This window comes from Camelina sativa, chromosome 8, assembly GCF_000633955.1.
Source record: "Camelina sativa cultivar DH55 chromosome 8, Cs, whole genome shotgun sequence".
Classification (NCBI taxonomy): domain Eukaryota; kingdom Viridiplantae; phylum Streptophyta; class Magnoliopsida; order Brassicales; family Brassicaceae; genus Camelina; species Camelina sativa.
Window position 1 is genome coordinate 6686865 of NC_025692.1, and position 11428 is coordinate 6698292.

Genomic DNA, 11428 nt, shown 5'->3' on the forward strand with positions numbered 1-11428 from the left:
AATTATTTTTAATAGTAAAATTTTAATAAAAATAAAATTTATAATTTTGAAAGGAAACATAGAAAAAAATCATAGTTAATAAATTTTGATAGAAAATGTCTTATTTTTAATTTTAATTACTAAAATTTATAAATTATTAAAATTTATAACTTATTTGAAAACAATTAGTCCGATTTTGCTTTCAATTACAAAATTTATTAAAAATCATATAAATTATCGATATATTTAATGTTTTAAGTTGTGTATTTACGTGGATCTTATCTAGTTGTGCACTAAAATATAAACCCATAAAATTAATTATAAAGTTATATATACATATAACAAAAAATAAAAATCTAACCATTAAAAATTTGCATTTTTTACAATTTTTTTGTTTTTTAAATGTCAGTACGACGAAATTGACTTTTTTAAAATTTAATGAGAAATAAATAACACAAGACACCAACCAAAGAAGAAGATACTTAACCAGAATCCACTCATTTCCTCTCTCTCTCTCTCTCTCCCCTAGTGGCTAGTGTGATGACCAGTCAGCAAGAAATGTCTCTCGTCACGGCGGCTTCTCCTGTCAACGTCAATCAAATCTTCCCCGAGGTTGACATGTCCACCGCCGCCGACTCCTCCTCCCTCTTCGTACGAGCAACCGTCGTCCAAGCCTCCACCGTCTTCTACGATACTCCCGCCACACTAGGTTCTTCTTCTCTCCTTTTTTTTCTCATCGGAACCTTGAGAGTTTATTTTTTTTCTGGAGTTTTTGATTCGCTTTTGGTTAATTGATGCGATGAAATCATTATATCTTCCGTATTTTTTTTGCAGATAAGGCGGAGAGATTGCTTGCTGAGGCGGCGGACAATGGTTCTCAGCTCGTGGTGTTCCCGGAGGCTTTTATCGGCGGTTATCCTCGTGGCTCTAGCTTCGAATTAGCGATTGGTGCTCGAACTGCTAAAGGAAGAGATGATTTTCGTAAATACCATGCTTCCGCCATTGATGTTCCTGGTATAGTCCTCCATCTCTACGATTAGCTTAATCGATTCGTCAATTAGTTCGATAATTTAACCTAGCTGCTGTGGTTTATGATATTGTATCGTCTTCTAGTGTTCCAGAACTCTGAATCATCAAGTGTGTGTAAACTGTTAAGATGCAATTAGTTATGCATCTGTGAATCTGTTTCTAGGTCCTGAAGTGGAACGATTGGGGGAAATGGCTAAGAAGTATAAAGTATTCTTGGTTATGGGTGTGATTGAGAGGGAAGGCTATACGCTTTACTGCACTGTTCTTTTCTTTGATTCACAAGGTGAGTTCTTGGGTAAGCATCGGAAACTCATGCCTACAGCTCTGGAGCGTTGCATCTGGGGGTTTGGAGATGGATCAACCATTCCTGTTTTCGATACTCCCATTGGGAAGATCGGTGCTGCTATTTGTTGGGAAAATAGGATGCCTTCTTTAAGAACTGCAATGTATGCCAAAGGTTAGAGCTTCCACTGAGGGACAATGTATTGTATTTTACAGACTAGTTTGTAAAGTATTCATGTGTGGGGTTTGTGATTTGATTTTTGTAGGTATTGAGATTTATTGTGCACCTACTGCTGATGCTAGAGAAACTTGGCAAGCATCGATGACTCACATTGCTCTTGAAGGTGGATGTTTTGTTTTGTCGGCTAATCAGTTTTGTCTCCGGAAAGATTATCCTCCTCCACCGGATTACTTGTTTTCCGGTTCTGAAGATAGCCTAACACCGGACTCTGTTGTCTGCGCTGGTGGAAGCTCCATCATTTCACCTTTGGGAATTGTTTTAGCTGGACCAAACTACGAAGGAGAGGCTCTTATCACAGCTGATCTAGGTGAATTACTAACACTTGTTTATCATTTACCTTTCTCATTCTTACTACATAAGAAAAAGAAGAAAAACCAATCATATCCTTAAAATCTCTGAACAGATCTTGGGGACATAGCAAGAGCCAAGTTTGATTTCGATGTGGTTGGGCATTACTCGAGGCCTGAAGTGTTTAGCTTGAACATAAGGGAGCATCCGAGAAAAGCTGTCAGCTTCTTGACGACGACTAAAAAGGTAACCAAAGATGAATCCGTCAATAAATAAACAGACATTTTGTAAGACCCAAGCTCTCTCTATAATTTGATGCAGTTTATGTGGTGTATAATAAATAAACATTTGTAAGACCCAAACAAACGTACATCAGACTTTTGATTGAAATCATTATCAAATCCAAAACGTGTTATATTGAGTTTTTTCTTCTTATCCTCGTTCAAATTGTGGTTCTGTTCGTTTCCATGTTCTTTACATGTGTACATACAAAACTAGTGATTCTTGTGTTAAGGATGAGTTCTTTTTAGAGAAGTGATATCAAATCAAATACCAACAAACCAAACCAAAACTGCATCAAGCCAAATTGAAACTAAACCAAAGAATGTTCTATTTGGTTTCAAACCAAATCTCTGAAAACTGAATGTCTGCCCATGTTTGAAAGTTGAAAATGATCTGTCCACTGACAGTTGCTAGTTGAAATGTCTACAAAACAGTGATTTGAAGGTTCAATGAATGTATCAAAGTTTTTATGCAAGAGACAAAGGAGACAAAGAGATAAACCACACACGAACTTGATAAGATCATGCTGACAAAATTATCTTACCTATAACCTATTAATCGAATGTTTTTAGCATTTGACCTTTCTCATAAAATAAATGGTTTCATGGGGAGAAATTATTTAGCCTTGTGGCACCAAATAATGCTCTCACTCGACTATTTTTTGCTAGGTTTCAATTTTGTTATACGAGTGAATAAATTCATCCCCCAAACTTCAACTATGTAAAAAAAAAGCTTAGTGAAGATAAACTTTTGGCACCCAAAAACCCTTGATTCGATTTGATTTGATAATGGTTCTAAGCTCAAATGTTATATTAAGTGAAGGAATTGTTATATATGCATTTATCTTCCACACGAATTGGCCTATTACAAGAGAGAAGAGCCATATTTTGGATTAACAAAAGGTCAAAAAGAGAGCCATTTTTTTTGTTTTTTTTTCGTCATCTTATTAATTTTGGTTTTGTAACTTTTTGGTTGAATTTTTTACGGAAAAAACGAATAGGATGAAACGTTAACGGATAGTTGTGAGACAAAATCACATGGGAAGATGGAACGATGCTGTCCGATGTCCACACAATAATTAATCGATAAAAATGTCGTGTTTCATTTTTTGATTAAACTCCTCTAAAATAAACTAATCCCTCATTGAGACGATTATATCACATTATTGTCTGTTGATTCGTCTACTAATTGTTGTAATTATTAACACTATGATTTAATTTACACCAAACCGACGTTTCCATGTGTATATCATCAATGCCAAAAAACAAAAACGAAATAAATTCTTTAATAAATTTCCTCCAATTCAAAGAAGTTGTATATACAATGTACCCAACTCAATCCGAGCATGATTTGATTGATATTCTCATGTTCCCCACATCTGAATTACGGTCTAAAATTGTAACCAGCATAAGAGCCTAGGAAGTACCGATCCGCACGTACGTGCGTGATTGATTTCAAAAACTATTTTTACTATAAGGTTTGTAACATATTATGTACAAATAGAATTACATTTATAGATATAATTATTTGTTATATCATTTACACTTCAAACTTATATTAGTTTGATTTCATTCAGTTTGTGATTTTTGAAACAATAAAGGTTTCAGCATAAAATTAAGATTCACAAAACAGCATATCCGAAAATCTAACGTTTACCGAATTAGTGATTAATCAGAATTGTATAAAACTTGTAAATTATGAAACGGATAAAACCATCAAAAAGATTAAAACTTCTCGAAACGAATGACCTAAATTCTTAAGCGGGTCAAACCCGTCCCGGTATCCATACTCCATAAGGGGTATAATATTTTTTATCTATAAAAACCGTCCTTCGAAATCTTTAAGAAATAATATTAAAATATACATCAGATTTTATATTTTTAATATGTTAATTTTGAAATTAAGGAATCTTTAATATATGTTAGTCTTATATATCAGAAATTTTCTATATGAAAAAAACTGAAAATTAGGATTTACATGAGTTTAAATATTTTATAGTTTAAAATAAATTTAAGATGCCGTCAAATTGTTTTTAAAGATTTTTCAATATCTATATTCAAAATTAATTTCAATTTTTTAAACAATAATAAGTAATATTATTTATATTTTTGAAAAATATGATTTAAATAAATATTTTTAACATCTCCTGTTATAATTTTTTATTATATTTTAATACATATATAGGTTTGAAAATAATTTTAAAAACATGTAGGGGATAATATTTATTAACATTTGAATAATATTTACCAATTTTAGCATTTATAGGAGTAAAATATTGTGTATATAAATAAATTGAATAACAATGGCAGTTTTATGTAATATTATAGAATATTAAGGGCAAATAATAAATTGAGCATAGAGCTCTCTAGCGCGCTAGACACATCAGCTTTTCTTCAAGAATGCTTCTTTTTTAATATATAGGGGATTCTTTAGTGAGATGTCCTCTTAAACAGGCACGTAATTAAGTTCCCTAATTGAATTTAACACCTCAACTAATAGAATTATAGAAATACAATAATTAAAAAATTAATTACACAAATAAAAATGTTATATTTCGATAAATTGATTTTGTTTTCCGAACTAAATCCAAAAATTAATATGACTGTATAAATTATAAACGGCAAAAAAAAAACGTGAATTGATTTTGTTTTTGAAATTAAATCCAAAAATTAAATCGAATATATTACAAATAAATCATTTTTGTATATATATAATTTTTTTTTTACTCGCCGGCAGTGTGATTACACAAACTCAGAGCTTGGTAGATTCCGATGACTCCACTGTTCCGACGATGAAGGACCGATACATCTTACATTCGAAACAATGTAATCTCTCAGAGTCTTCAATGATTCATCTCTCTCTCCATTCTCAACGATCAATGATCTCTTCTCCACAGGATCATCATCATCATAATCATCATCATCGCCGGAGCCACTTCCTCTCCGGCGATCAACGTAACCCCACTTACTTCCACTCTCCATATTCAACTCTATCGACTTAAGATCACTCTCCTCATCATCATCATCATCAGAACAGGAACCATCAGCTATCTCCAAAACCCGACGTATCTCCGACGACGACACTTTCCCTTCTTCACCATCAAAAACCCGCCGGAGCTCCTTCTTCATCCGCTCCACGGCGGCGTGTTTCTCCTCGAACTCATACCTCGCCTCCGTAAGCTTCATTTGAACTCTCTCTTCCCTTAAAACATCAGCTATATGCATCATCTCTCTCTCTTTCTCCATCTCCTTCTTATCATCTCCGATACCTTTCGCAAGCTCATCACAAACTTCTTCAAGAACGTCTTTAGCTCTCTTCTCTCTCTCCATCTCCTCTTTCATCTTCCTCTCTCTTTCTTTAGCCTCCGCGAGCTCTCTACCTAGTCTCCTGTTCAACTTCTCCGTTTGTCGCCGGAGCTTTCTCTCAACCGTCGCTTCTTCTTGTAGCCTCTCTATCAATCGACGCTTCTCCTCTTCCTCCGCGTCGAATTCACTCATCAGATGCTTTAGTGAAGATCTTGCTCTGTCTAGTTCGCATAACAGAGCAGAGTTTATGCGTTTGTTTGCTGTCTTGTGATCATCTCCGAGCTCACTGATCTGTTTTAAAACCTTTACGAGTTCTCTAGACGTTATTAAACCGTCGCTGACATTCTTGAAACGAGTTTTCACCTGTAATTTAAACTAATCAGAGCTTTCTTCTTTCACAAGAAATGTTTTTTTTGTTTTTTTTGGGTTAAAAAAGCAAATCATACCGTGTTTGTGCCGATGGTTTTGTATTCGATTAGTTCTAGCTTCTGAGGATTTGTTGATCTTTTAGGGACTATATCTTCTTCGCGGAGATCGATTCCCTGTGAGATTTTTGAATATCAGGAGATGGAATTTGAGAGAAAAGAAAAAAAAAAAAGAAAACAGAGGAAACTTGAGACTGAAGCAAACTCTAACCTCTGAGCTCAGTCGAGAAATCGGATCGGATGATTTTAGTGGGAAATCAATGGAAGAGAACTCTGTTGGTCTCTTCGCTCTGTTTCTTGACGGTTTCTTGCTTCCCAAGCAGTCTATATTGGAGTTTACAAGAGGAGCAGGGTCTGTGCCGTCGTTGATCTCCCACAGAGTCGCGGCTAGCTTTCTCGCGGAGACGCTGCTTTTCAGAAACTGATGTTCTGTAGGGAGTTCTTCCGGGGAGAAAGATAAGAGCACAGGAGTTTTAGCGGTGGTGATAGACTTGACAGGAGTTCCTGAGCCGCCATCGCCGCCACCGTCATCTTGAGCTGTTCTTTTCCCGGAGAAAATTGAGCGTTTCAAACGGTTTTGACGAGCAAGAGAAGAAGAAGAAGAGGAAGAACCACCTCTCTTCCTGATCTTACAACCTCTCTTCCGTTCCATAGTTGTTATAATATAAAACAAACAAAACTGTACCAAATCTTGCCCTAAATTATATATAAGAAGAAAAAGAATGAGAAAGAGGGTTAAAAATAAGAATTGATTGGTGCTTTTTAGGAGATATGGGTCTTGATGAGTAGGTTGATCATCTTTTTAAGATCAGAAGCAGTTTCTTGAAGATTTTGCTTTTTTTTTTGAATCTTTATAAAGTGAGTGAAAGAGAGAGAGAGAGATAATACAAAAAGAGAAAGTTAAGAGGATGATGTTTTCTTGCTTCTTTTGCTTTTTCTGTGTTAACAAATGAAAAAAAAGGGAAGAAGATCATAAGTAAGACTCAGATTCTTAATTCCGACGTTGAAAAAGAAGTTTGAATCTGGGAAATTGTGTTTTATTTCTTGGGACAAGAGCGAGAGAGATATGTGGAAGATGAGGAAAGAGAGATGGAGAGACAAGTGAGGTGTGTTTTTGTTTGTGTGCGTTGTCTAATTGGGGCATTGTAAAAAAAAAAATTGTTTTGGAGGGGTTCATGAACCGAAGTTTTCCAATTTCGTCAATTTTTTTTAAAATTAATCTATCACAAATAATATTTCCATAATCAAACAAGTACAAATCTTGTTGCCGCTAACTAATAAACGCAACAATGACTTGCAAAAAAAGGTATCATGGGATCCATCTTTTTCAAATTAGTCCTTTCTAAGAGTTAGACATCTTTTAGATCACAATATCGGATTAGACGGGATCCAATCCTACTCTTGATAGGCTTTTCTTTTGCGGGGGCAAATATATGAGTATCAAATAAAGACAACGTACTACATTATCAAAACTAGCATCAACCTCTATGCTATTAGGTCAATAAATTTAGAAGTTCATATTTTGTATATACCATTTAAGATGCTACTCAATTTTCAATGTTGGATATTGTATCTTTAATATGATAGCAGAGCTGTATTTAAAAAGTAAAATTTCCTCGAACTGAAGAAAAACTTCAAACTCCATAAAATATTTCCTCAGAGAAATTTTGCAAAAATTGTGCTCCAAAGCTGTCAGATGGTAGAGTTAGAAAACATGATGAAGCTGATTCTCTCCTACTACAAGAGATGATGTTTTATGGGTTTGATATACAGCCCCAAGCAATATGCTACCTATCACGGGGACCGTAATTTTGCCAGCACGATCGAAGGGTTGAAAGAGAGATAGTTTACTATGATGGTTGCTCATCCCAAAAAAATTCACTTAAGATCTTACTCAATTTTCAATGTGGGATATTGTATCCCTAATATATGCTACGTTAAAATCTAACAGTCTCTTCAACAAAACATGTATATAGTGGTTTATGCATAGACAAGATACATGTGCAAAAAATGTATATTGGCTAGAGATTGTAAAGTTCCAAATAAATGAAAATCCGTAATAGAAAATTATATTTATCAAAAATTCCAAATTTAGATAACATATTGTTAAATTTATCAGTAGTTCTAGCAAAACAAGTTAAATACATAATTATATAATTATTTTGATACAATGAAATGAATGATGAATAAATGAGGAGTTGAGATATAGCTATTTATGAGATATATTAGTTATACTTATAGGTATAAAAAATATGAAAAAGATTTTGATTAGTAAATCCTCAAATTTGAGATTATATTATTCACCCTAAAATAATAAAGATTTTAGGATTTGTTAAGAGTTAAAAGAAACCTCAAAATTAAAGGGCTATGTTAGAGATGTCCTTAGATTAGTTTTTCATTAAAAAATTGAAGCAAAAAAATATTAGTATTTTTAGATTGTTAATCAAAATTATTATTGTACTCAGCATGCTGAGTACATACACTTAAATAATTATAACCATCCAATCAAAAATTCACAACTCCAAGCTAATGCAAAGAAATGAAATTATTAGAAATGTGAGAATAGAAAATTCGTAGTTTTGTATACAGTATTTGGCATATGAAAGACAGGCACATGCTGAGTACAAATAATAATAAATACTTATGGAACATCCCAAGAGATGCCTTCTCTGTCAGTCAAATCAAATCCTTTTAGCTCTATACTATTTTATATATTATTGAATATAACGATTTAAGAATAGAATTATACGAGTAAATAATTCATATATATGTGAGGCTAAGAGGGCCCCTACGATGATACAAGAAAATAATACATAAGATGAACGGCTCTAATTAAAATAGGCCCTACTCTGTTTAGCTCTCTTTATCTTTTTTTGAGTCTTTGAATACTACTCGCAAATCACATGGAGAAATTGACAAAATGTCATACTACAACACTTTTGCAATTATTCGAAGTATTAACCACTCTTTATAGCAAACAATTCACAATATAAATTCATCCCTCTTACCGTATGGTCATTCATCAAAAATCTACATGTACCCTAGTTGTTTACCTATAACGTCGGATGGTTATGTACTTACGTTAGCATGATTTTTGCAAATCAAGCTGACCTTTGCTCTTTCCAATCTGTTGTTGTCCGGATTAAATAAAAGGAAAAAAGAGACTTCTTCTCTCATCATATATATAATAAATAAAGAAAAAGGTCAAAGTGGTCCCATGGTCTAGTGGTCAGGACATTGGACTCTGAATCCAGTAACCCGAGTTCAAGTCTCGGTGGGACCTCTTTCTCTTAATCTCTCTTTTTTTAAAAAGTTTTACAGTATTTTCTTTCAGCGAATGGGGCCATTTTGGATTCGGCAATTTCGTTTAGTCTCTTCTTTTGGTAACACTCTTCTTTTGGTAACAAATGGTTATCATTAACAGTTGTATCCAACAAATTTGATGGCTTAACCTCAATGACAAAGAGGTCCCATGGGAAGATCAATCAAGTGTAAATAGTTAAAACCAAGTGTATTTCACAAAACTGCAAAACCATTTTATAAAGGGGATCGAAATCACTAAACATTTGTTTCTTAACCATCAGATATATCATATCAGTGTACTTCAATCACCCTAGTCGTTGGATGTTTTAAGACATAACTTTCCCTGGTCTCTAAAGTGTTGCACGACCAGAGCTTCCGTTTATCCGGTATTATTCCCACTTTGACTCACCTCCCAACCCGATCTCAACTTCCATGGGAAGATCAATCACTACACTCTTCTTGCTTTGGTTCTTTTCTGTTTTCTTCTTATTCCTATTGTTGTTCTCTATCACTTTCACTAGACCTGTCTCTTGTCCGGTGCTTCTCTTCTTCTTCTCAATATTGTCTCCAGAAGAACCCTTTGACACATTGTCCCGGGAAAAGATTTCTGCGAAAGATGTTTCTGCATCATCGATAGCATCGAGTTCCTCCTTTGGAATAGCCTTTTTCTGTTTCTTCTCAGTAGCATCATCGTCTTTGTCACTTTGTGTATTCTTCTTTTTAGGTTCTTCTCTTCTCTCTGTTTCAACTTGATCTACATGTGGGTTGCTCTTAGACTTCTTCTTCTTGCTCTTGTGATCATCATTATTGGCTTCTTCTTCGTCTTCTGACTTGTTTCTCTTGGAGCTCTTCTTGCTTTTTCTATCTTCTTTGGATTGTTCTTCTTCTGTCGATTTGTTGTGATGAGCATCAAAGGTTTCATCATCGGTATCAAGCCGGATATGCTTTCCCTTGCTTGAGATTTTATCTAGTGGTTGAGCGTTGAATACATTCACTGAAGAGGGGAGCAACTTTATCACCTGTGTGACATTACAACATTTTCCCTCATTCTTATTCGAAAGCCCCATTCAGTAACACTAATCACAACCGAAAAAAAGAAGTGAAAAAAATGGTTTTACCTGCTTAACTGACTTATCGTTATCAGAGATCAGGTTTCCTCGAATATTCAAGTTTCGTAAGCAAGATAGTGTCCCCAAAACCTGACAATTTTGACAGTTTATTATTAGATCAATGCAAGAACTTGCCACAAGCTAGGGGATGTGCTTGAATTCCATTATACCTCTAAACCAGAGAGTTTTGTGATCATGTTGTTTCCGACATCCAAATTCAGTAGTCTTTTGTTGACAGCTAGTTCAGCCGGAAGAGCCTGAAGTGTTTAAGCGTATATGAAATAAGTACCATTCGCAACATAAACAAAAGATTGTGGGAAAAGGCTGGTGTTGTGTCCTGTAGATTGTATCAATGGAAGAAAAGATCACCTTAATCTCATTGTGGGCGAGTCGTAGCTCTTTCAAATCAGAGCATGACTTGAGAGAAGAGCCTATAGCTTTTATCCTGCAGTTAGACAAAGAAATCTGACACCAGGGATTGATTAGACCAAGGACCCGCTTAGTTATGATTTCGAAATAGGTGAAAACTCGAGCTTACTTTAGTGAGTTTTTTCGACTTTGAAAGCGAGTCACCAATTTCACTGATTGGATTCCTAGAAAGAACTGCATCCATAAACGAAACAACAAAACTTTAACTAGATGAAACATTGGGTAACATGTAAAGAAAAAAACATGTTGATCTGAATGTAAGAACATATACCGAGACTGTTTAAGTCTTTCAGTAGATCTAGCTTACAAATGGAGGAGATTTCATTGTCTGAAACAAGAAAAGAGTAATCTCATCAGTACTCAGTAGTAGTATAAATCGTGGATGCAAAATACAAAACCGTTTGTAGAACTCACCGTTTAAAATCAAGGCTCCCAAATTGACAAGAGAAGATACCTCATTCATGGATTTGAGCTTATTCTTTCCAGCATTTAGCACCTTATACAAAAGAGACACCACGCAAATCACTTCAGTTTAGATAGAGATAAAGGGAAGAGCATTGAGAACCAAAAAAAAGAATTGATTTTAGTGGAGCTTACTGTAAGCTTAGTTAGTGTTTCGATTCCACTTAAGCTTTGCAATTTATTTTCCACAACTGAAAGCCACTTCAAATTCACACACGACTTGAGTCCCTAAAACCAATGAAACATGAACACCATAAGCTACTAGCAAGTTGGTAAAAAAAAAAAAAAAAAAAA

General features: G+C 34.5%; 3 protein-coding genes and 1 non-coding gene across 5 annotated transcripts in view; 2 read left to right on the forward strand and 2 right to left on the reverse strand.

Moving 5' to 3' along the window:
• LOC104706517 (bifunctional nitrilase/nitrile hydratase NIT4) lies at positions 457-2245 on the forward strand. Its single transcript, XM_010422714.2, has 5 exons — positions 457-688; positions 814-993; positions 1172-1465; positions 1557-1838; positions 1935-2245. Exons 1-5 carry the CDS (start codon positions 520-522, stop codon positions 2093-2095), a joined length of 1086 nt encoding a protein of 361 aa, XP_010421016.1. The 5' UTR covers positions 457-519; the 3' UTR covers positions 2096-2245.
• LOC104706518 (uncharacterized protein At5g41620-like) lies at positions 4768-6982 on the reverse strand. Its single transcript, XM_010422715.1, has 3 exons — positions 6043-6982; positions 5853-5948; positions 4768-5769 (listed from the first exon to the last, which is right to left on the reverse strand). The coding sequence occupies exons 1-3, from the start codon at positions 6481-6483 to the stop codon at positions 4843-4845; spliced, it is 1464 nt and encodes a 487-aa protein (XP_010421017.1). The 5' UTR covers positions 6484-6982; the 3' UTR covers positions 4768-4842.
• Positions 9043-9114, forward strand: TRNAQ-CUG. Its single transcript has one exon. It is a non-coding gene; the product is annotated as a tRNA-Gln (tRNA).
• LOC104706519 (leucine-rich repeat-containing protein 9-like) overlaps positions 9311-11428 on the reverse strand; it is a 4641-nt gene continuing 2523 nt past the window's right edge. For both annotated transcript variants that reach the window (XM_010422717.2, XM_010422718.2), the window contains exons 6-13: positions 11270-11362; positions 11087-11168; positions 10944-11000; positions 10782-10846; positions 10613-10708; positions 10414-10500; positions 10253-10333; positions 9311-10153 (exon numbers count right to left, since the gene is read on the reverse strand). In XM_010422717.2, the coding sequence (XP_010421019.1) occupies positions 9524-10153; positions 10253-10333; positions 10414-10500; positions 10613-10708; positions 10782-10846; positions 10944-11000; positions 11087-11168; positions 11270-11362 (1191 nt within the window). In that variant the 3' untranslated portion in view covers positions 9311-9523. The remainder of the gene's footprint in view (positions 10154-10252; positions 10334-10413; positions 10501-10612; positions 10709-10781; positions 10847-10943; positions 11001-11086; positions 11169-11269; positions 11363-11428) is intronic.

What these genes read in the sequence shown, in the direction of transcription:
- LOC104706517 (XM_010422714.2), top strand. Translation starts at nt 520, where the DNA reads ATGACCAGTCAGCAAGAAATGTCTCTCGTCACGGCGGCTTCTCCTGTC. An exon ending in TTCCGCCATTGATGTTCCTG is followed by an intron (nt 994 to 1,171) that starts GTATAGTCCTCC and finishes ATCTGTTTCTAG; the next exon opens with GTCCTGAAGTGGAACGATTG. An exon ending in TCTTATCACAGCTGATCTAG is followed by an intron (nt 1,839 to 1,934) that starts GTGAATTACTAA and finishes ATCTCTGAACAG; the next exon opens with ATCTTGGGGACATAGCAAGA.
- LOC104706518 (XM_010422715.1), bottom strand. Translation starts at nt 6,483, where the DNA reads ATGGAACGGAAGAGAGGTTGTAAGATCAGGAAGAGAGGTGGTTCTTCC. An exon ending in TTTCTCGACTGAGCTCAGAG is followed by an intron (nt 5,949 to 6,042) that starts GTTAGAGTTTGC and finishes AAAATCTCACAG; the next exon opens with GGAATCGATCTCCGCGAAGA. An exon ending in AAACCATCGGCACAAACACG is followed by an intron (nt 5,770 to 5,852) that starts GTATGATTTGCT and finishes TTTAAATTACAG; the next exon opens with GTGAAAACTCGTTTCAAGAA.